General features: G+C 50.2%; 1 protein-coding gene across 4 annotated transcripts in view; it reads right to left on the bottom strand.

Moving 5' to 3' along the window:
* WDR47 (WD repeat domain 47) overlaps positions 1-25,335 on the bottom strand; it is a 1,275,124-nt gene that overhangs the window by 467,979 nt on the left and 781,810 nt on the right. For all 4 annotated transcript variants that reach the window (XM_069641848.1, XM_069641845.1, XM_069641847.1 and 1 more), the window contains exon 9: positions 22,290-22,362. In XM_069641848.1, the coding sequence (XP_069497949.1) occupies positions 22,290-22,362 (73 nt within the window). The remainder of the gene's footprint in view (positions 1-22,289; positions 22,363-25,335) is intronic.

The following is a 25,335-nucleotide window of genomic DNA, read 5'->3' as shown; positions in this document are numbered from 1 at the left end:
TCAGGAAGAAACAAGAACCTAAAGATAAAAATCAATCAGCCAAACCTAAATTTAAGGTGAAGGGCTCCCGTGCCTTCCTTAGAAATGTACATCTCCCTGCTACCATGACTGAACACGCTCCCAAAGTTGCGACCAATCAACCATCGAAACCAACAATGACAGATATAGGGGTAGCCCGGGTGGATCTTAACGAAGGCTGGTCGAAAGATGAACTAGAGCAACGAGACATCTTCCTGAACTTATCAGTCTACTCATCAAGTGAAATTCTAATGAAAAGAGTTCTGACAGCGAACAGATTGATATAACAGATGGAAACCTGTCAGTGCATACTTCGGACGATGACCAGAACTCCCAGAACACATACGTTTTGGTAAAGGTTTATTATAACCAAACACAAATAAAAGAAAATTAAAAATATTGATCTTGAACTAACGTGTGACGAAATATCTGACACTGAATGGACAAATCTGGAGACACATGTCTGGATAGGAATGGTGACGCGACCCACATTGACATACTTGCAGCCTCGCGAGACCCACAATTCCAGACTGTTGCATATAAAAGAGGCTTGGTTCATAACCTTCAACTACCTTAAACAAATTCCATACGAAAAATAAAGAAAGATATGGCTTCACCAATGCTGCCCACCTTTGAAAACGCACAACGTGACCATGGCACCCAATTTATTGTCATTGAAAGATTGGTTGATGGGAAGGATCGAGTGATACTGAATAGAACCGATGTCCTAAGACTCTTCCACGCAATACCCAAACTGCAATTTATTAGAACTAATGAAATTAAATTAGTCGAATTTATACAGGAAGCGAGAATAGACTGGGTAGCAGTACATATAAATTCAAGCATAATCTAAACAACTATACTCGAGAACAGGACTGCCTTCCTTCCTATGGAATTAGAATTTTTCACTAAAAGATGTCGACACAAGGAGAAAATGATCGGATATGCCGTGAAGTGAGTAGAAATGCAGCTCCGAAATTGATTATAAAGAAGAAAGACCAGATGCCAACACTGCCAGTCACTAAGGACCTAGATCCCTTTCATATAAAATTAAAGATGGGATCCGTTGACTTCTCACGATAGAGAGAAGCAGACATGTTAAAGACCACCGCTGAAAAGAGAAACCACTGTAATTACTCCATGGCAAACCATGTTGGAGGTTTAATGCACCCATAACAACCATGGGTAGCGGGGGGGCGTGTCTAACTAGCCATGGACTAGGTCTTGTTCCTGTGCTGTGCTCCTGATGATCGGACTTCCATATGAGAAACTACACTAGAAATAGGCTGTTCGAGCCTTGGAACTGAAGGACCTGGCGTCGGAATGTATCCATTGCAAAACCTTGAAGGGCAAGTAATTTGAATCTGCGGATCGGCAGATAATTGACTTTATAAGCTACGGCCGGGTGAATACGTTGTTGCCAAGATGGCAGACAACAAAGGGCGCGTCATTGCAGCCCCGCTACAAATCGAGTCTCGCTGATTATTCGGAACGCGAGAGAGGCGGCTGCCGGCTGCCTTGCTGTGTGCCGTAACAGCAGGACGGCGCCCCCGTGCCCGGACATATGTAATAACCGCAGTTGGCTACACTAGCAACGGAAGAACGCCGGGTGCCAACGCGGCTCTCGCGGTCCACAGAGGCTGCAGGATTCTGCTGAACCCGCGCGGAGCACGAGGACGTTAGCTTACAGCAGCAGGAGTCGGAAGCTGCTCCGACTGTGGTGATGAGAAAGCAGCGCCCCCGGGCTTGTACGAGAGAAGCACCCGCAGACAGATATTATTTATCAATAAGCGCTGTACACTAGCGCGGCTCCCAGCTGTTCAACGAGGCTGAGCGGAGCGCGACGACCGCCGGGTGCTGCAGGAAGAGAAGTGTGCGAAGGCGGATGATGCAGGGAGAGTATAACGAAAGGCTGCATGGGCTGGAAGATAGTGTGGCCCCGAGTGACATGGACAGCAGCGATATGGCTATGCATGGGGCACATGGAACGGCGCACCAAGGCCGTGACTAACAGAGCAGGACGACGGATTGAGTCCCCCTGCACGGCAACTGGGTATTGTGTGCACGGAGGTGCGCATCGACTGCATCAGAACACGGATGCAATCAGGGCCGCCCGACTTAGAAACAACAACAGATTGAAGCAAAACTATCCCCACCCACGGCTGATACATTCTGCAAATACTGATGCTGAGCTACATGGTGGCACTGTGACCACTGTGTAGGGCAACGCGCAACACAAAGTGCAATAAGCACCTGAGGTGGACAGTTGGTCTGTCACCCATGGACTGCCAAGCACCGGCGGCCTCGGCAGAGATTGAGACCAACATGTGCAGGGAGCCCAAGGTGTCACGCTGCTAAGGAGAAAGGGAGGAAAAAGCGGAGTGGAAATACGGGCCCCTGAACTTTCCAATCAAAATAAAGCTCGCGGAGGAGACGTGGGAGGACACAGCCCATTCTGGGTTTGCTCTTGCGGGCCACCTTATAGCATGGTCCACTGAGAGCCCCCAGACACTATATGGAATATAGAAGGGCTGATATAGGACTCAAAGTGGTACTGCAAGATGTCGTTGAATGGGCCGAAAGCCAGGAGTAAGCAACCCACTATGGACACCTTTGCCAAGGTACAGCGGACCCCTCCGACCCAAGTACGAAAAATGGGAGAGGCATCTGGAGATGATGCCCCTGCAGGAGAAAATCAACAAGTCCTAGCGGCAATAACGGACCTAGGCACCAGGTGGGGCACGGCAATGGCAGAACTACGGACGGCTCTGGAGAACAAAATAGATGCCGTAGGAATTGAAGTTACCCTCCTGCCGCAGGACGTCAGGGTGCTGGAGGAAAGAACTAGTGGCCTGGAGAGCGCTGTGAAGACTAACACGGATGTAAGCACAAACAATGCGAAGGAGGTCCATGTGCTCAAACAGGTTGCCAACCTTGAGAACAGGGTGGAGGAGGCAGAAGGACGGGCGATACGGAATAACATCCGGGTGGTTGGCCTGCCGGAAGGAGAAGAAGGCCAAGACCCTAAGAACTATGTGGAGAATATGATCCTGCAGGAGGTGGGAGCGGACAAACACTTCCAGGGGTTCACGGTGGAGCGGGCACACCGAGCCCTGATGAGAAAACCAATGCCGGAGCCGCCCCTACGGCCGATAATTGCAAAAATCTTCAATTACAGAGATAGGGAGAAGATCCTGGAGTATTTTCGCAATGGCGGGATGATAGAAAGAGCCTCCTCTACGATCACAGCATACCCTGACTACACCATGCGGTTAAAAAGACAGAGATACAGTTATGTGGCTGTCAAGAGAAGGCTGCGTGCAGCGGATATTAGGTACATGTTATTGTACCCAGCCAAGTTGAAAGTTTTGCACAAGGACAGAGAGTTGTTTTTTGACACCCCAGAGGAAACAGCGGTGTGGTTGGACTCGCAGGGCTGCCAGGCGCCAGATGACGGACAAGACGGCCAAGAGCACGATAAGTGAAGACATTGTATTATGTAAACTGCAAGGATAGAAGGGTGGGCATTCAACATAGAGCCTTATGCACTTGATGGATGAGGTGCGGCCCTCGAACTTAATGACTCTGGTGAACTATAATGTGGGATATACTGGCGCACGTAAACATGGGAGCGTTAGGCGTAGCAACTTTAAACAAATAGGAGCAGCAGGATTGTGGTTACCTACCACCGGGAATTAGTAGCAAGGTAGCCAATAGGGCTGCCTCACCCTGCTGAGCCGCGAGTACGGGTTTTACCACAAAGGGCTAGATGCGGGGATGCCTGAGATCCAGGGATGGAGCTGGGCAACAGTTGGGGAGGGTTTTGTTGGGAAAGGGAAGGGAGGCGGGAGGGCGGCGGGAAGGGGTGTGTGGAGTGTTTGTAGTTGTAGGAAGTTTGAATTGGGGGTGGGGGAGAGTTTTAGTTTGTGTACGAGCCTACATGGAAATGTCAAACAAATCAATGGCATCGGGTAATCTCAGAATTGTGACCTGGAATGTGCGGGGCCTCAATAGTTATTGAAAACGTAATAAGGTAATGATGTACCTAAAGAGGATGCGGATTGACGTAGCTCTGCTACAGGAAACCCACCTCACCAGGGAGAAGTTGGAGGTGATCAGGAGACAATGGAGGGGTAATGTCATAGGGGCCACATACTCGGCATATGCAAGAGGGGTGATTACATGGGTGGCACTGCATGTGCCATTTGAGCTGCTCAGTTCGACAATAGACCCAGAAGGCAGAATGGTGGTGGTGGCAGGACTCCTGGAGAACAGAGAAGTGAATATCATAAACTTGTATGCCCTTAACCATGATACAGCGGCATATATTAGGTCTCTATATAGTAAAATTAGCCCCATGGTGGGTGCCGCGATGGTGTGGGGATGGGACTTCAATTGCACTCTGAACCCCAGGATAGACAGGTCAGATGGCAAATCAGAAAAGCAGGCGCCAGCAGCTAAAGCGCTGTTGATAGACCTCGGCCTAGAGGATGTGTGGAGAAGGCTACACCCAATGGACAGGCAATACTCGCATTATGCAGCGCCACATGACCTGCACACAAGGCTGGATTATGTGTTTGCTTCTGCCGTGATAGTGGGCGAAATGGTGGGGGCGGAATACAAGGCCTGGGTACTTTCTGACCATTCGCCTTTGGTCAGAGTGGCGACATCAACCCCCCAGAGCGCGGATCCCGACATGGAGGCTCAGAACTGAGGCTCTACAGGATGCGGGATTTCGAGAGGATTTGAGGGAGGCCATCGAGGAATACTTTGAAATTAACATGGGCAGTGTACGCTCTGTGGGAACAGTATGGGAGGCATTTAAGGTGGTGGTGCGGGAGGTAGCTATATCAAAATCCAAAGGGCTCCAAGGGGGTATTGAACGGGAACTGCGAGAGACAGAAAGAGAGCTAGAGGGCCTGATACAAAGCGAGGGGACCACCCGTGAGAACAGCGTTAAAATGAAGGACTTACAGTTAGCTTGTAGTGAACTCTGGGACAGATTATGCAAACTAAACTATATGAAATACACAGAGAGGCTACATGCAGGGGGGGGATAAGCCGGGTAGATTATTGGCTTGGTTATACAAAAATGAGACCCCCCCCGCGCGGTGATCAGAGAGATCAGGGACGCAGAAGGTCAAATCCATAATACCCAGGAGAGGGTAAATGAGGAGTTCCTCAAGTATTACAGATGACTATATGAGGACACAGGAGAGGATATGAGTCAAGAAATACTGGATACGATAGAGGATATAGGGCTGCGCACCTTAGATGATCTAGAACGCGCTGACCTAGACGCCCCCATCACCTCGGACGAACTAGAGGCGGTGATCCAACACCTGCCTACATGTAAATCGCCCGGGTCGGTTGGGTTACCCAGTGAGTTTTATAAAACGTATAAGCAGGAGCTGCTCCAGCCGCTGCTGGCCATGTTTAATGAAGCCTATGAGCAGGGGGAACTGCCGGAATCCCTCTGCTCAATCAGGATAGCAAAATACTCACGGCAGTGCTGGCCAATAGGTTAAAGAGGGTAATTGGCAAGTTGATACACCCAGACTAAACGGGTTATGTCCCCGGTAGAAATATCACAGACAACCACAGGAGGCTACACCATATCATTGATCAAACCGAGGGAGACTCAGGCGAGCTGGCTATCGTGTCGCTGGACGCGGTTAAAGCTTTTGATTCAGTGCGGTGGCCGTGGTTGGAAGCGACCCTGAAAGGATACGGTATGGGACCAGGATATATTAGATGGGTCCAGATGTTATATAGCACCCCGATGGCAAGAGTTAAAACCGGAACCACAATTTCAGATAAATGGCAACTCAGCAGGGGGACCAGACAGGGATGCCCCTGGTCACCCATGTTATACATCCTGGCATTAGAGCCGCTGGCAATGTGCCTGTGGCAACAATACGGGGAGGTGGGGATCCGCACGAAAGGGGGCACACACCTGATATCACTGTATGCAGATGATGTGCTCCTCTACTTGCGCTACCCGGAGGAGAACCTGCAATATGTGTTGGAGGTGATGGATCGTTACGCCACCCTCTCGGGCATATCGGTGAACCATGGGAGGTCTAGTCTATTCCCCTTGGGAAGGTATAGGAGTACCCCATTGGAGAGGCTCCCCATCTTGCAGATACCCTGGCAGACCGTGACATTCAGGTATCTGGGCGTAAACGTTTACCACACGATAGAGACGAACAAGTTACTTTCTTACCTGGTAATGTTCTTTCGATGGGATGGTCCGACGACGTATTCCATATCTATGACATGTAATCACCACAGCTGTGCTGCTTCGGAAACTTTTTTCGGCGTCTGCGTCCTGTGTCGATGACGTTGATGCGCCGTCGTCAAGGACCTCCTCCGACGTCCGACGTCATCCGATGTGATAAGTAGGACGCACGACGCCCGTAGCCTCAGTTGTAGTTTTTTCCCCCAGAACGTGTGACACTAGCCAACTGCCAGTCAGACACAAAGCCTTGCGGAACGTAAGCTGCAATCGCAAAGAAATTCTGCAGCGGGGAAGGCAGGGCGGGAGCGATATGGAATAAGTCGTCGGACCATCCCATCGAAAGAACGTTACCAGGTAAGAAAGTAACTTGTTCTTCGAGGGGATTGGGTCCTCCGACGTATTCCATATCTATGACAGACTCCCAAAGCAGTACCAGAGCAAGGAGGAGGGAAAGAATTTAGAATCAAAATTTAGAATAGCCAATCAAATAGCAGAGCAAAGGACCGCCTTGCCAAAGGCCAGATCCTGTGCTCGGATGGAATCGAGGGAATAGTGACGTACAAATGTATGTACTGAAGCCCAGGTGGCTGCATCACAGATGTTGCGAAAAGGAACACCCCTCTGCAGGGCAGTAGATGCAGCCATACCCCTGGTAGAATGCAAGCGGTAGCACTCCGAGATGGCCAAAATAATCCAGCGAAACAAAGTCTGTTTCGTCACAGCTTGCCCTAAACGCTTTCCAGCGTAACCAATAAAGAGTTGATCGTCCACTCTGACCCGGGACATGCGTGAAACATAAAAGCTTAAAGCTCTCCTAGGATCAAGCCTATGGAGCCTCTCCTCTTCCTTACCAGGATGCGGAGGAGGATAGAATGCCGGAAGAACAACCTTCTGGGCCAAATGAAATTCCGTCACTACCTTCAGAAGAAAAGAAGGACGAACTCTAAGGACAACCCTGTCCTTGTGAAATACAGTGAAGGGTGGCTTAACTGAAAGTGCCTGTAACTCACTCACTCTGCGAGCGGAAGTAACCGCAACTAAAAACACAGTTTTCAGAGTTAACAGCCTCAAAGGGCAAGAATGTAAAGGCTCAAACGGAGCACCCATAAGAAACTTAAGAACAAGGTTTAAATCCCAACCGGGCACCAAGAAAAGTTGACGGAGGGAACACATTAGTGAGCCCTTTCAGAAACTGTGAAATTAAAGGGATTTTAAAGTAAGAACACTCTTCAGACGAGCGCTTAAAGATGGACAGCGCCGCCAGGTAACCTTTAATGGTACCCACTTGCAAGCCCCTGTGGGCCAAAGAAAGTAAAAAGGACAGAACCATGGGGATGTCACATGCAAAAGGATCCACATTCTGAACTCGGCACCAGTCGCAGAACTTACGCCAACGGTACAGAGACTTTGTTGCTGGCCTTCGGGCCGAAAGCAACACCTCCATCACGTCTTCAGGGAGGTCCCAATCCTTATACCTCAACCTTTCAGAAGCCAAGCGTGAAGGTTGAGGGATCTGACCTCTGGATGGAGAACCTGACCTCCCTCCCGAGAGCAGATCCTCTCGGTAGGGAAGATGACGCGGAGGGCAGATGGACAAGTCGAGAAGGTCCGGGTACCACGTCCTCCGAGCCCACGCCGGAGCAATGAGGATCATCCGGGAACCGAACTTCCGTAACCTCCGCAGCACTTGCGGGATGACGGGGACTGGAGGAAACGCGTACAGCAGCGGCAACGACCACTCCACCACGAACGCATCTCCTAAGGCTCCTTTTGGAGGAAATTCCCACGAGCAAAACCTTTCGCACTTCCGGTTGACACTGGAGGCGAAGAGATCCACTTGAGGGGTCCCCCAAAGGGCGAAGATCTCCAGGATAATCTCCTGAGCCAACTCCCACTCGTGAGAGATCGTGCTCTGCCTGCTCAGAGCGTCCGCCGTCACGTTTTCGTCTCCGGCCAGATGAACTGCCGAGATCGAAACTTCCTGCTGGATGGCCCAGAACTCGAGCTGCATCGCCTCCCTGCACAGAGGAAGTGACCCTGCCCCCCCCCTTTTTGTTGAGGTAGTGCATGGCCACTGTGTTGTCCGTCAGGATCAGGACACTCTTTCCTCGCACAGTCGGCAGAAAAGCCTTCTGGGCTAGCCCGACGGCCCTCAGCTCCAACAAATTGATATGGAGTCTGGACTCCGACGGAGACTAACGACCGCTGACTGTCAGCCCGTTGGCATGAGCTCCCCAACCCGTGAGGGATGCATCCGTCACGATCGTCACCTCCGGCCAGGGAAGCCAAAATGGAGCCCCCTTCATCAAGTTGCCTTCGACGGCCCACCACAGAAGTTCCCGGGAGACCGAGGGCGGCACCTGAACCGGGTCCGACATCCTGCCAGAGGACTGCGACCATTGCGTCTTCAGCGCCCACTGCAAAGATCTCATCCGCAGGCGAGCCTCTGGCACCAGAAGAATTCAGGATGCCATGAGGCCGAGCAACCTCAAGAACTCGAACGCTGGGAGCGTCTGGGCATGCTGAAACTTGTGCACCATCTGCTGAATGTGAAGAGCCCTCACCTGGGGAGGAAAACACTGCCCCAGGGAAGTGTCGGGCACTGCTCCGATGTACTGGAGCCGCTGTGTTGGCATCAAATGGGACTTCTTTAAATTGAGGGAGAAGCCCAGCCTGTGAAGGGAGTGGCAGGTGACGGACAGATGATCCAGGACTTGCTCGGGAGAGCTCCCCCTGATCAACCAATCGTGCAGGTAGGGGTAGACGTGAATCCCCCCCTTGCCTGAGATGCGCTGCCACCACCACCATGAGCTTGGTGAAAACCCTCGGGGCGGAGGTCAATCCGAACGGCAGGACCCGAAACTGAAAGTGCGAGTCGCCAACCGCGAACCTCAGGTACTTCTTGTGCTTGGGATGGATCGGCACATGGAAGTAAGCATCCTTGAGGTCTAGTGACACCAACCAGTCCTGAAGCTGAAGGGCCTGAAGGACTTGAGAGAGAGTAACCATCTTGAACTTGTCCTTCCTGAGGAGTTTGTTCAAACCGCGCAAGTCCATGATGGGTCTCAATCCCCCGTCTGTCTTCGAAATCAAAAAATAAGGCGAATACCATCCCTTGTTCCTCTCCACTACAGGCACCAGTTCTATGGCGCCTTTCTCCAGCAGGGCTTGAATTTCCTGCGCAAGGAGCGGATCCGGACTCTGCAAAGAGAGGTTCCCCGGTGGATTGTCGCGAGGCCTGTGCCGAAAGGGAAGACAGTAGCCGTGGGTTATGATCTCCAGAACCCACACATCTGAAGTAATGGCTTGCCACTCTACAAGATGCTGCGCCAGCCTTCCCCCAACCGGCGAACCATGGGACATGGCCTCATGACTGAGTGGGAGCGGCCGTGGCGTTACCTGAGGGCAAGGAGGCAACTGCCCGAGCGGCCTTGGCACCACGGGTACCGTGTCGTCCACCTCTGGTACCTCTGTGTTGGCCTCTTTGACTGCCAGCTCCTCTCGCTTTACTGAAGGACGAGTAATAGCGAAAGGAACCACCCCTCCACTGCTGTCCCCTAGGATGAAAAGGCGGAGGTTGGCGAACTGCAGCGCCCAACGACTTCGCTGCAGCTTTCGAGGTCTGCAACCTCTCAAGGCTCTCGTCAGCCTTGCTGCCAAAAAGGTGTTCACCGTCAAATGGCATGTTGAGGAGCCGAGACTGCACATCAGGAGCAAACCCCGACTTCCGCAACCACGCAAAGCTGCGTATCACGGTGCTCGCCGCCATGGACCTACTGACGCATTCAGCTAAGTCCAAACCCGACTGAATGGACTCACACATGGCATCCTTACCATCCTGGACCATAGCAAGGAAACCATCCCGTTCGTCCCCTTCGGGAATATGTTCAGCCGCTAACGCAACACAGTTCCACAGAGTGTGTGTGAAACGAGACAAGGCACAAATGGAGTTGGCCGCCTGAAGCGCCATACCACCAGAAGAAAACACTTTCTTCGCCCAGCCATCAAAACGTTTGTCGTCCCTATCAGGAGGGATGGTAGGGTACGACGCCTGCTTTGCCGGGGCCGTGGCCGCCTGCACCACCAAACTCTCCGGAGTGGGGTGCCTGGTCAAGTAGCAGGGGTCGCTACTGGCTGGACGGTATTTTCGCGACAAGTATCTGCCTACCGCCGGGAGACTCTCTGGAGCAGTCCAAGCCGCCGCCGCCACCCTTCTCTGTAAAGCCATATGGAACGGCAGTACCGGATCAGTTGGGGGACCAACATCAAGGATGTCCGTCAGATCATCCTGCACAAACTCCCCTGGGGGAGCAGACCATCCCAAGTACTCAGAAACCCTAGCCATAAGGCGCCGGTACGAGGAATCGGCATGAGAGCCAGGCTCAGGCCTACAAAACTCCACCTCCGGAGAGGTGTCCAGTCCACTGGCATCATGCAGTGACTGTCTCAAATCGTCAAACTGACTATGGCCCGAGACAATTTCATCTGGAACCTGACTAGGAACCAGGCCATCAGAATCCTCATCCGCCTCTGAAATATAGTCCAGGTGGCGAAAAGAAGGCACTCGAGAGTGCTTGCTCTTAACCAGAGGCTTCCTAGGGGGTTCTCCCGTGCCACGGGGTACCTCCGACACGAAAGGCGTCGATGGCGTGGAGCGAATCAGCGCCGGCGTCGAGAGAACCGGCATCGGCGGCGAGAGGATCGGCGTCGAGGAAATTGGCGTAGAGGAAATCGGCGTCGACATCAGATGCAGCGCCTCCAGCATCGGCGGCGTCGACACAGCCCTCGAGGCCGGAGCCCCGAGCGTGTCCCTCGACGACCTGAGCGTCGACGGCTTCGACGACTTCCTCGGAGCCTCGAGAAAGCCTGTCGACGCCCTCGACGTCGATGTCTTCCTCGAAGACCTCACAGGTACACACGGTCTCGAACGCGTCGAGGACCGGGACCTGGAACGGGTACGTCGAGAATGAGTCTCCTTGTCCGAACGGGACCTCTCCCGTGACTCGTGCCGACCACTCTTGCGAGCGGTGTCTCTCGACCTCTCACGACCGACCCCACTCGGGGGAACGGACGGCTTAGTACCCTGCGACTCAAGAATCGCCAGCATTTTCTTCCCGAAGGAAGCCCATTCCTCCGGCGTCGCACGGCTGGTGGGGTAAGTGACCTGCCGGGCACAGTCCTCCGAAGAGGACCTGGAAGACGACCGGTGTTGGCGCTTCCGAGAATGCCTCGAAGAGGCTGAGAAGTGGCGAGACCGACTCCCAGAAGGAGACCCACAAGACTTCCGACGATGACGCGGAGAGTCACCCCTCGAATCATCCGTCGAAAGCCCCGCAGACTTCGACTTCCTGGGCTTGGACACCCGACCTACCGACAACTTCTTCTTACGTTCGCGTAAGGCTTTGGACGTGAGCGACTGGCAGTCGATACAGTCATCCGTGTCATGGGCCTCCCCGAGGCACCAGAGGCAGGCGTTGTGCGAGTCCGTCACCGACATCTTGGACCCACACTCCCCGCACTTCTTGAAACCCGGACGCGGGGTCGAAGACGAAGTAGAAGACATCTTCACACGAAGGATTTACACAAAACGAACAGGTTCGAAGAACCGAGAAGAACAGAACTCTAAAGAGTTGAGGAGTGAACCGAGAATCACGAAGCAACACGTTCGCGGAAAAAACAGAACTGAGGCTACGGGCGTCGTGCGTCCTACTTATCATTTCGGATGACGTCCGACGTCGGAGGAGGTCCTCGACGACGGCGCATCGACGTCATCGACGCAGGACGCAGAAAAAAGTTTCCGAAGCAGCACAGCTGTGGTGATTACATGTCATAGATATGGAATACGTCGGAGGACCCAATCCCCTCGAAAGAGACAAACATAATACAGAGAAAGCGATGAAGGGAGTTAAGAATAGCATGGTGTTCTGCTCTAGATTACCCCTAGCCATGATGGGGAGAGCAGCTCTGCTCAAAATGGTGGTCTTGCCCAGACTCTTACACTTTTTTGTGAATGTCCCGTACTTGATCCTCAGACGCTTTTTTGTGAAACTTCATGGTATGTGCAGGGGCTTCACATGGGGCAACTCCAGGAATAGGGTGGCCCTGTGGAAACTACAGAACACATGTGATAAGGGGGGCATAAACCTACCGAATTTCGAGCTGTACTACCTGGCGGGACAGTTGTTGTATGTGGCTAGGTGGTTGTCTGCGGAAGACTCGGCAGAAGCTAGGCTTCTGCAAGGTGAATCAGCTCCATACTTTTTGAGGGAGACAGAATGGCTGCATAAAACTACTAAAATAGTGAGGAAGGGGAGACTATTGAAGCTGGGCTGGGAAGTCTGGCGCAGGACATGGAAAACGGTGGGGGACCCAGATCCACTTTCTCAGCAGGTCTCGCTGGCCGTGCTATGCGGGGACGACTCCCAATTGTTTGAAGCGGTCCGCAGATACTGGGAACCAGTGGGCTTGCCCACCCTCTGAGACATATGGCAGGAAGGGGAGGCGCTGGGATTCCAGGGGCTGCAGGAGGAGACAGGGGTGCATAGAGGCCAATTCATTACTTATACCAGGCTCATGAAACGGGTGAGAGGTGGCCTGAGACAGTGCTAGTGGAAGAACCTGATGCCGCCCTTGAAATGATATATGATGTCTCGGAGGGTGGGCATGAAATATCTAGGATATATGAGCTCCTGAGGGCGAAGGCGGGGAAGGAGCTGCTCCAATTGAGGCATGGCTGGGAGGAGGAGGTGGGAGACCCCATGACAGAGGGACAGTGGGATAGAGCCCAAAGGTACCATAAAAAGATGTCCCGGAATGCGAGACTCCAGCAGATCCAGCTGTATGTCACCCATAGAGCTTACCTGACCCCCATTAGAATAGCTAGGTTTGGAGGCTTGGCTATACAAAAATGCCCCAGGTGCGGGGAGGAGGAGGCAGGGCTACTGCACATGTTCTGGGCTTGCCCTGAGGGGCACAGTTTCTGGGAAGAAATAAAGACGAAAATGGCTGGTGGGGGAGTGGTGCTGGACGTAGGGTCTGCTTGGGCGTGCATGCTTGGGAACTTTCCCAGGCCATGTTATTCAAAGCATATCAGTAAGATGAAGGACCTGGCCTATATTTTGGCTAAGCGCAGAATCGCAATGTGTTGGAAAGCGGCCCATAGGCCCAGAGTGGAGATATGGTGGGCGGACCTCTTGAGATGGGCGGAAGGAGAAACTGCGGTATGGTTTGAAGCTGCCACCAGGGGGGAGAGGAGGAAGTGGGCCAATTCGGCAAAGAAGACCATGGGAGAACAAAAAGACCATATGGGGATGCCTTGTGTCTGCTCCTATGACGACAGCGTGAGTTTATTTCAGCAGGCACTTGCTCGAGAGCACCAATCAGGGGAGAGCATCCCCGATGCGTGTGGAGCTCAAGTGAGCCGATGTACACAGCGGGGGTGTGGCTGGTGACAAGGTGCACGACGCAGCGTTGCAGCCGGTGCCCTGCATCTGAAGAGTGCAACAAACCTACGTGGATGGGTAACATGGCCTTTCCAGCACAAATGCCAGAATTAAACTTAAGTGCCTCTAAAGGCAGTCGCCCCCTGTGGTGTCCTATGCCAAGAGAGAAAATAGTTGACAGTCGAATAAGCAGCTCAGTGCACAGAGGATGGCCGGGCGGACCAAGTACCCTTCCCATGGAGCACCACTGGACACAAACAGGTATGCAGTGGCTCCTGAAGAATGGGAGGTGGGCGGCAAGGCGAGGGGGAAAAGAGAAGGAAATCCTACAGGGGAGATAGAGGGTGAATCAAGCCCCAGTGTGGTGAGAGAAATAAAGAGCCCCAGAGTGGGGAAAGGGCGAAAACCAAGCTTGAGTGCGGGGAGCGAAACAAAGAGCCCGACAGTGGGGAACCACCAGACAGGGAGAAAAAGAAAGAGCCCCAGAGTGGGAAAGAACCAAGTCCCAGTGCAGGAAGAACAGCAAAGAGTTGGGGTGAGAGGGAGCGAGAGAGAGAGGTGGATGGGGATGGGCGGTGTAGGGGTTCATTTTATTAGCCTATGGCTGTGTGCACTGTAGGAGTGGTGTTTGAGGCCTTTTGAAAACTGAGAAACCTGACTATGTCTCCCTAACTAGTCCCTGGGGATCTGTCATCCAGGTGGCCAGGACAAAGCCATCGCTATTGGATCCAGTTCCTTGGGGTGGACCAGTGAGGGAGGATCACCTGTATGAGAGGTCATAGGGGAGTGAGAGACCAAAAGGGGAGGGACGCAGTATCCCACACAAACACTTTTGCACAACACGACAAACAACGGATTAACACCAGAGCCATTTATCTGACATGTCCCATGGGTCAGGCAAAGTCAGGCATTTAACCAGAACTACGCACACCTGACGGCCCTTTCCCTTCCCCACAGGGATATAAGGTAGAGCACAGTACGAGCAAGGCAGACCGCACAACGAAACAGCTATTCCAACACAACAATTCAAGAGGAGGGGAAAGGCGGCGAGCAGCGAAGGGGCGACAAGGAGAGAAGCGACCGTGACCTTTCCAATCCAGACCAGCAGAACCTTGCCGCAGAGACGAGATCGCAGACAGTAGCTAACGTGTGTAGCGGCAGATGTCACCGGTACATGGAGCCTGCCTACGCAGATAAGCAGGACAGAGAGGGATGCCTGCTACCGTGGTACCATCCTTGACTCCGGATGTCAAAGAAGCCAAGCAGTTCATCACAGTCGGTGAGTCGAGGGGAGAGCTGACATAAGAAACCGAACTGCGTTGACTGAAAGTTGCAAAGTGGCTAAAGAAGGGAAGTTCAAAGGAACATTTTAACGTGAAGGGAAAACCAACTGCAAGAGGGGTCCAGCACCACGTGGGTGCTCACCCGAGAGTCTCTGGCGAATCGTGCACTTTTGAAACTACCGTTACCAGAAGGCCTTAGGAGGGCGTTAACAAAAGGGGTCAAAGTGGTCATACAGGGGTCTTGTAAAATCCTCTGTACAGTCGAAAGTCTTTGACCAGCAAAGTAGAAAGTATAAGAAGAAGGAACACCGTGTGATTGGCCGTAGTGCACCCGAGGGAAGCGGAAAACTGTCCTCTGAGTGTTGTTCAAAAAGACATTAAGACGTGTAAATACAACCGGAACAAGGGTCACGAAATACCGTAGTGAACCTGACAGAGGGAAACGAACAGTGAAGAAGGGGTCTGAGCCCGGGCGAGGGGGATCCGTAGATGAAAAGTCGTCAGCTAAAAGACTGGAGAATAAAAAAAAAGAAGAAAACAAATAAAGCAAGAGCCATAGTGAACCCGACAGAGGGAGGCTGACAATCGAGAGAGGTCTGTGCCCGGAAGAGGGGGACCCAGGGGTGAACCACTATCACCCTAACAATTGTTTGAAAGGAACTTTAAGTTTGTGCAACACATCAGGTCCTCAAAGGAGAGACTTTGGTGCCAAGAGACTTAGTCATTGTAAGAGCCTGATAACTGGAAAGCAGAAAAGTCAACTTGTGCTGAGGAAAGCTCAAGTGTGTGCTGTGCTTAGAAGTGCCACCTTATCCCATGCTCAAAATGTGGGGAAGGGAGAACCCTGGCTAGCATATCCTGACTAATATTTGTGAACACTTCTTTTCTTTATTGTACCTCTTATCCCACACTCTTTCTATATTAGCTGGCAGGACTGGCAATAGGTTTTGTAGTATATGCCCTTTTTTATGACCAGACTCCACAAGGACTGCCTTATTTTTCATTAGACGGTCGAAGCTTGCTCCCATCTTAGATTTAGGTTAGATTAGACATTTTTCCAACCTGCACATTGAGAAAATAAACACCTTTGAAACATATTAACTTTTGTCTGTCTTTACTGTTGACACCAGATCACGCACTTATGGCCGTGCATCTCCATCGACATGAGGTAGGAGCAATCCAGGCATAATAAGAAAGAAAAAAAGGTGTTTGGGGAAAATTGATGTTTTTTCCAAATCTCAGAAAAAAAGAAAAAAGTAACCTGGACCGCTTCCATTTTTTATCCTGAAAGCATCCTTTTTACCCACATCCTGTGTGATTTTCCACTGTGCTCGTGAGGTGACACGCACATCAGGAGGCCTTTCTCTGCAGCCTCATGGCATTTTGAAGATGGCCGCCGCCTTTTCCGTTCAGTGAAGGCTCACTGTGGTCACCAGCACCAACCTCTTCTGTCTGCTGATTGGCTCTCAGCAATACCCATCTGCCTGTGGTGGACCGGCAGGCTTTAGCCGGCCCACCATTTTCTAAGGCCCACTTTCTAAGGCCCTATATGCTCCCTGTCTGTTGCCTGTCTGGGTCTGTCGGTCCTCTTCTACACCCCCCCACGCTCACTTGATCGCTGAGGAAAATTGCATGTTGCCGGCAGACATGGTAAGCAATAGACCACCTAACTCTTCTATGCAAGTCATTTGCTGTAACTATCCTCACCAATCCTTTTCTGCACACAGGGACTGTTCAACCTCTCACTCCTCCTCATTCTGGACTTGCGACTAAACTAGCATTGCCCAGACACTGATTGTATTTCTCCTGCCCTGAACAAAAAAAAACGATTTTAGCCTGCCCTGTTGCCACATGTATTAACCTGCCCTGCTGAAAAAACGATTTTAGCTTTGCATTGTTGTTGCACGTGTAACTTGCCCTGTTGAAAAAACAAATTTAGCCTTGCCCTGTTGTCACATGTATTAACCTGCCCTGCTGAAAAACGGATTTAGCCTTGCCCTGTTGCCACATGTATTAACCTGCCCTGCTGAAAAAATGATTTTAGCTTTGCATTGTTGCATGTGTAACCTGCCCTGCTGAAAAACTAAATTAGCAACCAATTTTAGCTTAGCAACCAGTTTTAGCTTTCCTTTGTTGTTGCATGTGTAACCTGCCCGCTTAAAAAACGAATTTAGCATTGCCTTGTTGCCACATGTATTAACCTGCCCTGCTGAAAACTAGTATTAGCTTTGCATTATGGCAGCTTGTGTTCTTCACTAGCTGGTGGGATCCCCTTCTGTCTCCCTCCCTCCCTTGTGCCCCCCCACCACTCCTTACTCTCTACCCCGAGTGCATCAGTGCTTGAGTCTGGTAAGTGCCCCCCCTCCACTTCAGCCAATCATGTCGCTATCTATCTCTCCTATCCTCTCCAACCGCTTCACTATCTCCTATCCTTCTCCCATCACTAAATCTGGCCGGAAGAATCTTAAGGACATACTGGACTTCAACCCAGGCCTTTCTATTGCAGACACCTATGTCACGGCTTCCACCAGAGAGACTGTCCCAGACATCCTCTTCTTCGTTAACACACCTGATCTATGGACCCGCTACATGGTCGACTTTCTCTCTCCTATCGCCCCTTCTCCCATTAATGGTGGCACTCGCTGGGAGGTTCTGCTTGACCTCTTCACCATTTCCAGAGTCATCATTTATGTTTATCTCAATGGCACCATCATGGTTCAGGGACCTGAACTGAACCTTCTTCTCTTTGACAGGCTCCTCCCTCATCTCTCTAACCTTACCTCTCCCCCCCCAGCCAGGCTCCCTCGTCATCTGTGCCGTCGTCCTCCTCTGTACAGGCGCCCCTGCCCTGCCCTACTGCCCCGGCTTCTTTGTCGGCCTCGGCTCCTTTGCCATTCTCACTATCCCCCTGGCCCTCTTGCCGCCCTCTGGGGGGACCACTGTCCCCAGTGCCCCCCTGAGGAAAACCCTCAAAGATGGCAAGCTGCTCCACATTGCCACTCTCAACACCAACTCTGCCATCAAATACTCATCTGACATCTGCAACCTCCTTGAATTCATGGATCTTGATGTGCTCGCCATCACTGAGACCTGGCTTAAGGATAGCTCTGTCACGTGCTTTGACACACTCCCTGAAGGCTACAAAATCCTCTCTGCACCCAGGCCTAAGAAGACAGGTGGGAGAGTGGCGCTGGTCTTCCCAGAATGGTTACCTGTGTCCATCATCCCTACTCAGGCCTACTCCTCCTTACAGTGGCTAGTTTACAGACTCATACTGTCCCCTAAATCATCTCTCATTTTGGCCACCTTCTATCGGCCACCAGGTCAGTCCACTCTCTTCCTCTTTGAAAGGGCTGACCTAGCTTCCTCCCTAATTCCCTCCTCCTCTCAACTCCTCCTGATGGGTGATCTTAACATCCATCTGGTCTCTCCTGACTCCTCAGGTCCTTTCCGCAACCTTTGCAAGTCTCTCGCCCTTTATATCCTTCCCTCGAACCCCACACACACCACGGGCCACACCTTAGATGCTCTAATCTCTACTGACAGCCCCTTCTCTATCCCTCTCACTACATCCCTCTCTTGGACCGACCACTCCCTTCTCTCAACCCACCTAAGCGCTCCCTCTCCTCCTGCAGCAATACACCCGGCACAGCCACTTGGCTTCAAAGTCACCAGACCCATGAAAAAAGTGACAGCTGCTGCTTTTGCCTCCTCTTACTCTCCTCTACCCACTCCTTCGGCTGACTCCCACCTTGACACAGCCCTTGCTAACCTCAATTTCTCTATCTCCAACACTCTCGACATTCTTGTCCCTGTCATGAGGGTCTGACTGAAGCCTTCCAAAAAGTGCAACTCTTGGTACGACTCCAACCTGGCGGCCCTTAAAGACAAGTGTAGGGCAGCTGAGCGGAAATGGACTGTGTTGGGTGAACCATCTGACAAACTGGCCAGCGGCCTACTTCAAAGGCATTATCGACTCTGCATTAAGAAAAGAGTCTTTATTCAAGCATGCATCTCCACGGCCAAACTTTTCAAAGTCTGCAAGGAACTAGCCAATCTTGCAGCAGACTTCTTCCGTTACACCCACCCAGGACCTTTGCTCGGCCCTGGCTGCACACTTCACTGCAAAAACCAAAGACATCCTTTCCACCCTCTCTTCCACACCACAACATACACCTACACCAGAGCCTCCCTTGGCCCCCCGCCTCTTACCCTCTCTTCTCTTTCGCCCATCGCACCAGATGAGGTCACCAGACAAGTCAGATCCATGAAGACTTCATCAAAACAGGTGGACCCCTGCCCCTCTAAATCCATTAAAGACAATATTGACACCCTCGCCCCCAGCCTTGGCTGATCTCTGCAATCTCTCCTTTTCCACCAGAGCCTTCCCAACTGCTCTGAAGCACACCCTTGTGCACCCTCTGCCCAAAAAACCCGCTGCCGACACCTCAATTCCGGAAAATGACTGCACTAGCTCCATCACTCTTTTCTTGGGCAAACTCCTGGAGAAACTGGCTATGTCTCAATGGACCCTCCACACTGAATCTATTGGTTCCTTCCACGACCATCAATCTGGCTTTGGAGCATCCAGAGGCACGGAAACTGCTCTTCTGAACTCCCGTGAAGACCTGCTCTCAAATCTTGACACTAACGCCCCCTCTATCCTGATTCTCCTTGACCTCTCCTCTGCCTTCGACACAGTTAACCAAGACATCATGATCGCACGTCTCTGACACCCTAGGAATCACAGGTCAGGCTCTGGCGTGGTTAACCTCCTTCCTCTGCGACCACCCATCCCAGGTGGAACTCGGAGTCTTTCACTCTATCACTTTCTCAACCTGTGGCGTTCCCCAGGGATCTAATCTAACCTATCCCCTAGTTATTCAACGTCTATATGGCTGCCTTAGCACGTGTAACCTCTAACTTCCAATGCTACGCGGATGACACACAACTATCTTTCAGGCTATCCTCAGCCGCCTCCTCCTCCTCGCCCATATCAGATTGTCTGTCCGCTATTCAGTCTTGGTGTGCTGCAAACGACGTCTGCCACAACGCACTAAGACGGAGATCATTCGCATTGGGACCCATGCTCCTGCTTTCCCACTTTCGCTCTGGCTGGCCTCCCTTGGTCCTGTGCCTGCACCCACCTGTGAAGCAAGAAACCTGGGGTCATCTTTGACTCCACTCTCTCCTTCTCCTCTCACATATCAGACATCTCTAAAAAGTCTAACTATCAGCTTCACCTCCTCAGAGGTGCTCTACCTTTTCTAACTTCCCCCCAGAGGCTCACTGTCTCTAGATCCCTGGTTCTCTCCAGGCTGGACTATTGCAACAGCCTCAACCTCCCTTCTTCTGCCCTGCACCCTTTGCAACTCATCCAGAACAGAAGGCAAGACTTATCCTTGGCCTCAAGCCCTGGGACCACATCTCTCCGGCGCTGTAATTCCTTCACTGGCTCCCTGTGGCTGTAAGGATCAAATTCAAGAACCTTTGCATTGTTCACAAGGCTTTCTCGGGCCTAGGACCTACCTACATGCAACGCTGCCTACCTAAATACTGTCCCTCACGAGTCCTACGCTCATCTACCACCAACCTTGCAAGTGAGCCGGTTCTACAAGCAGAGATTTGGAGGGAGATCCTTATCCTCAGCAGGTGCCTCCCTCTGGAATAACCTCCCTGCCGCCTTCTGTCTTGAGCCGGATCTCCTTAAGTTCCGGAAACTCCTCAAGACTTTCCTCTTCTTCTCTCTCCCTCTACCCTGCTAACCCAGTTCTGTTTCCCCCCTCTCCCTCCTCTTCCTTACAGCATGCTGACTGGCCTCCGGGTGTACCTCAGAGTCTCACTGGTCCCGGTAACCCTCTCCAGTCTTCTCTCGCACTTGCCCAGGGCCCTACACGCCACCCAAACTCGATGCACTTGAGAAATTAATCCGAGAGTGGCTCTCTCTTCACTTACCCCAGTATCAACCGACTGGGTGCACTTGATCCTCCCCCTCCCTGCGACCCTCTGTGCACTTGCACGATCCGCATGCACCGCGCCTGAAGATCGTCTGTCTGTTCTCCCTTGTCCTCAACCCCTAATTGCACTGTAAAAACTGCAGAATCACAGTCAGGCCCCATTTGAAGTCTCCCAAACTGTTAAATGTATTTTTTACGCACTTACTCTGCCTGTGCAGACTATTATTGTCTAAGAATTTCAAGGGCTCTGCGCGACTGTTTTTCCCCTTGTTCCCACCCTCCTTGAGAGCTTCGAAACACTTGCCCGTGTGTAGGCACTATATAAATAAACAATACCATACCCTACCCTACCACCATGAGTTCCTCACAAGACACAAGGGTAGACTTCTAAAAGAAATAACAGTTTTCGCTAGTGACTGTGTGTGCTCCGGTAGATGGGTGCGAGACATTTTGGAGACAACAAAGTTGGACCTCAGAGAAATAACCAGGGGTTCTGGTCCCTGCCGAATTCACCTGACAAATATTCTTTGTTTCCCTGACTGATGTTTCCACGAAAGGCAAAATCCAAGTCGATCCAACTGAGCACAACACCTGAGCAAGCACAAATGAGGTTTGAGACTGCTAACCAACATACTAAGGAAGGTGGAGTGAGAGTCTACAGTTTTCATATCTCAGAGAGAGAAGCCCTGGTGTGAGGAGGGATACGTAAAACCCTCAGAGTGGGGATGTGAGAATGATTGAAGCACTGATCGAACAGTAAAGAGACTGAAAGGCCACCCGGGAGAAGGGGAACAAATAGAGAAAGGAAGAAAGACTGAGACTCTCAAGGTCTATCAAAACCCTGAGAAACTTGGCTGAAGTCCCGTGACATCCCCCGCGAACCACCAGCATAAGAGATATATACTTGAAACTGTAAACCAAGGCAAGATCCTATGGTAAAAAAAGATACAGCGATGGAGGTCAGAAGCCAGAAGCCAAATTGGGTGAAACTCCCAAAAGCATGTCTTGTTTTCTTTTAATCTTTCTGTTGAATAGTAGTGGAAGAAACTAGGTTCGAGTAGGATTCTGGACAGAGGACCTCTATTCTGACCTGCACCATTTGAATCTTATTTGGTATAGACTAGGGTTTAGAATCACAAGGTTAGGGAGATATTAGGTTTCTTTTCTTTGAAGACAGAATAACCGTGTGAGAAATCGTGCCTCCTTGTCAGTCTCCTGATTCTGCACTACCACAGACTATATGTATCAACTGCTATGAAAATAACATAATATTGAAGCTCACACATGTAATATTTTAAAATGTTAGTATGTATGTCAGTATAAAACAATAACGCATGTAAAGTGTTACCTCTCCAGCTTTATTTCTAGTTGCATCTCCTGAAGAATCTTCCAAACGGGGGTGATTAGTGTCTTCCTTTGTACTGCAGAAATAAAACAAATTAAAACAGGTTTTATGATTTTTTTTAGCGTTAGGCATAATGCAATGCAAGATCACAAATTCAAACTGACTATAGTCTTCTAGCAAACTCAGCAAGCATTAGAGATGAAGGACTCCAAAGATCATCATTTTGAACTTCAAACAACGTATGTCAGTAGATTTCTTGTACAACAGTGCAGGAACCTAACCATCGGGTAGGTTTTATTTAGTATTTGTGGGCCAGTGTGCACCTTAAATGTAATCAACTTGAGTAAACTCGCTGCTTTATCTAAGTGGAAAGCACAATTAAGTTCACTCAAATTCAAAAACATATTGAGGAAACTTAAAAACATTTCATAGTATTTGCGGTTGCACCAATCTGGGTAAACTCAAGACCACAGTCACTCTTCTCAGGTGGTTAGGTCAAAGAACAAACAGGCACATGATCCAAATCACAAAGAACCCCAGAGTAAACAGATGATTCAAATTACCTCAGGACAAATGTGACAAAGGGAGAACTTTTTTTGTTTTTTTAATTGTGTTTTAGCTTATAAACATAAGCCTTTCACAACCAAACAAAAAAAGACATTTGCAATATAACAGTCCGTCTGACATAATAAAAGAATAAACATACATAAATCTAAAACTCATCCAGTTTTTTAAAAACAATTTTAAAACAGGAATACAATGCCAAAATCAATTTCACCACATTACCCCCACATTAGTCTAACCCAAAAATCTCACAGAGCAAATCCGACCCCAGGTATGGGACCCTACGGTCCGTGAATCCAGCACATTGACAGACTATGTGTTTCAAGGTTTCCACAATAGAGATTACCCTACATAATCTGCAATGTGAGATAGTAACTGTCTTGTCCCATTTGCTCCTACGTTCCAAAGTTAAAAACTGATTTAATCGGAACCGCAGGTACACCCCACTCATTTTTGGGGAAGGGAATAAAGAAATATATAGCGGAGTGTTTCTTTCGTCCAAAATTGGCGTACTCTTTGTCGAGGGAATAAGTGGCCAACAGATCAGCAGTTTCTGCCCAATTGGACACAAACAATTTCTTTTTTACTACCATCGGGGTAGTTTTCAGTTCTTCAATAGAGAACCTATCAACTGCAAAATACTACACATTCTTAATGTAAAATCGTTAATCGTGACCGCTGAGTCTGAAGTCAGTGTCACCAAGGTTTTGGTACAGAGAATTATCCAGGGGGTTGATAAACTTGGTGAACTCCAACTTCCTCCACATAGCACTTCCTGCAAATGTAACTAATCCAAACTTGTGCCCGATGACAGCATTTTGCATAGTTTGCAAGCCCCAAGGTTTTATTTCCACAACATGCCCTGCAAGGTATTAAGATACACGCCCATATCAAAAGGCACAATGTGCAATCCATATAGAATTGTGGGTTCGACCTTCAGTAGATTGATGAGGCAGAAGAGAATAGCAACATAATGGGGAGTATATTCTCTTCATTTTACTCAGAAGAGGAATAAACCTGCCTTTCAGGTAGGTTTTCAAAGCCCCCTTTGAAAATGTGTTGATCAAGTTGTACCCCAAATACCTCATTGATTGCACTCTTTCCAAGGGCTGGTCACCCACCTTCCAATTGAAGGTTTTGGGGCACCGTTTAGTGGAGAAAATTATAACCTTAGATTTTTGGCCATTTACCCTGAGGTTGTTATTAATAGCGTATTGGTGAAAGAGGTCCAGCTTCCTATGGAGACCAATATGGGTTTTTATCAAACAGGGCAACATCGTCTGCAAACGCACACCAGTTTAGGATAATTAAGCCAATTTTTATCGGATATGTGACCCCCGACTCCCACAGACTATCCAAGTCTGAAATGTACAGGTTGAACAGGGTGGGAGCCAACCCACAGCCCTGTCTGAGGCCCACAAAGGTGGGCACAGGAGCTATTGAAGCCCCCTTCCTGCTCATCCTGACCCTCAATGAAGAATCCTTATGCAACAATGCCAGGAGTTGTACAGTATGTTCCCTACTCACGGTGTCAAAAGCATTAGACATGTGAATGGATGGCATGTAATCTGAACCCACCACTACTCTTTTCACCGCTGCCAACACATGCACTATTACTGTAGCTTTTCGGGTGGTCCCCATACCTGTTCGAAACCCTACCTGATAACGAGAAATTAAATTTAAGAAAGATATATGATGGGAGAGGTCCCGAAGTGATAAGGACGCAAAGTTTTTACTAGATGCGTCCAACAAAGCAATTGGCCTAAAGTTTTTGGGGTCGGTATTGTTGCCTTCTTTATGAATCGGGATTATAATCGCGTGCTGCCAAGTCCGAGGCACCTTATGCGTCTGATGTTTAAATAACACAGACGAGGCACCAAGTCAGACGTCCAGCTTTTTTTTTTTAAATAAAAGTCAGTGGAATGCTATCCGGACGCGGAGCTCTAGATGCCTTCACTCGTCCTATGGTCCAGAGAATGTCCTCTTCCTCCCAGGGCCAAATACCCAAATCGCTCTTACACATGGAAAGGGCTGAACATTCCACCTCCCCATTAGGCGAAATGTATTTATCTTTAAAATAAGTTATCCAGATATGCTCCGGTACAGATCATCCTGTTAACAAACTTGGAGCTTTCAGTTTACCTTTAATAGTCGTCCAAAAGTTGGCATTGTTGTCTTTCACCAATACTTGGAGGAGTGCTTGATTTTCCCTACTATGTTCGTCCAATTTTATTGATTTAAAGTATCCCTTGTAATAGGCTTGGATCTTCCCTTTGGCCTGAAGATGATCTAATGCTGTAAGGGATTGCAGTTTCAAGACCTTCAGGGCTTTCCTTTTGTTTCTTTTTGCCACCACCATTCTACTATCGTAAGAATGGCAATGCTTTTTAGAACCTACGTAAATGCCCTTTTTTTGCAAGTAACTTCAGGCATTCATTCAAAGTGGAATTAAAGCTTTCCACTGAGGGGCGTGGCTACGAGGGCC

This window comes from Ambystoma mexicanum, chromosome 1q, assembly GCF_040938575.1.
Source record: "Ambystoma mexicanum isolate Mex_15411 chromosome 1q, UKY_AmexF1_1, whole genome shotgun sequence".
Taxonomy (NCBI): Eukaryota; Metazoa; Chordata; class Amphibia; order Caudata; family Ambystomatidae; genus Ambystoma; species Ambystoma mexicanum.
The sequence above is the reverse complement of the archived record's forward strand: the minus strand, read 5'-3'. Positions and strand labels throughout refer to the sequence as shown.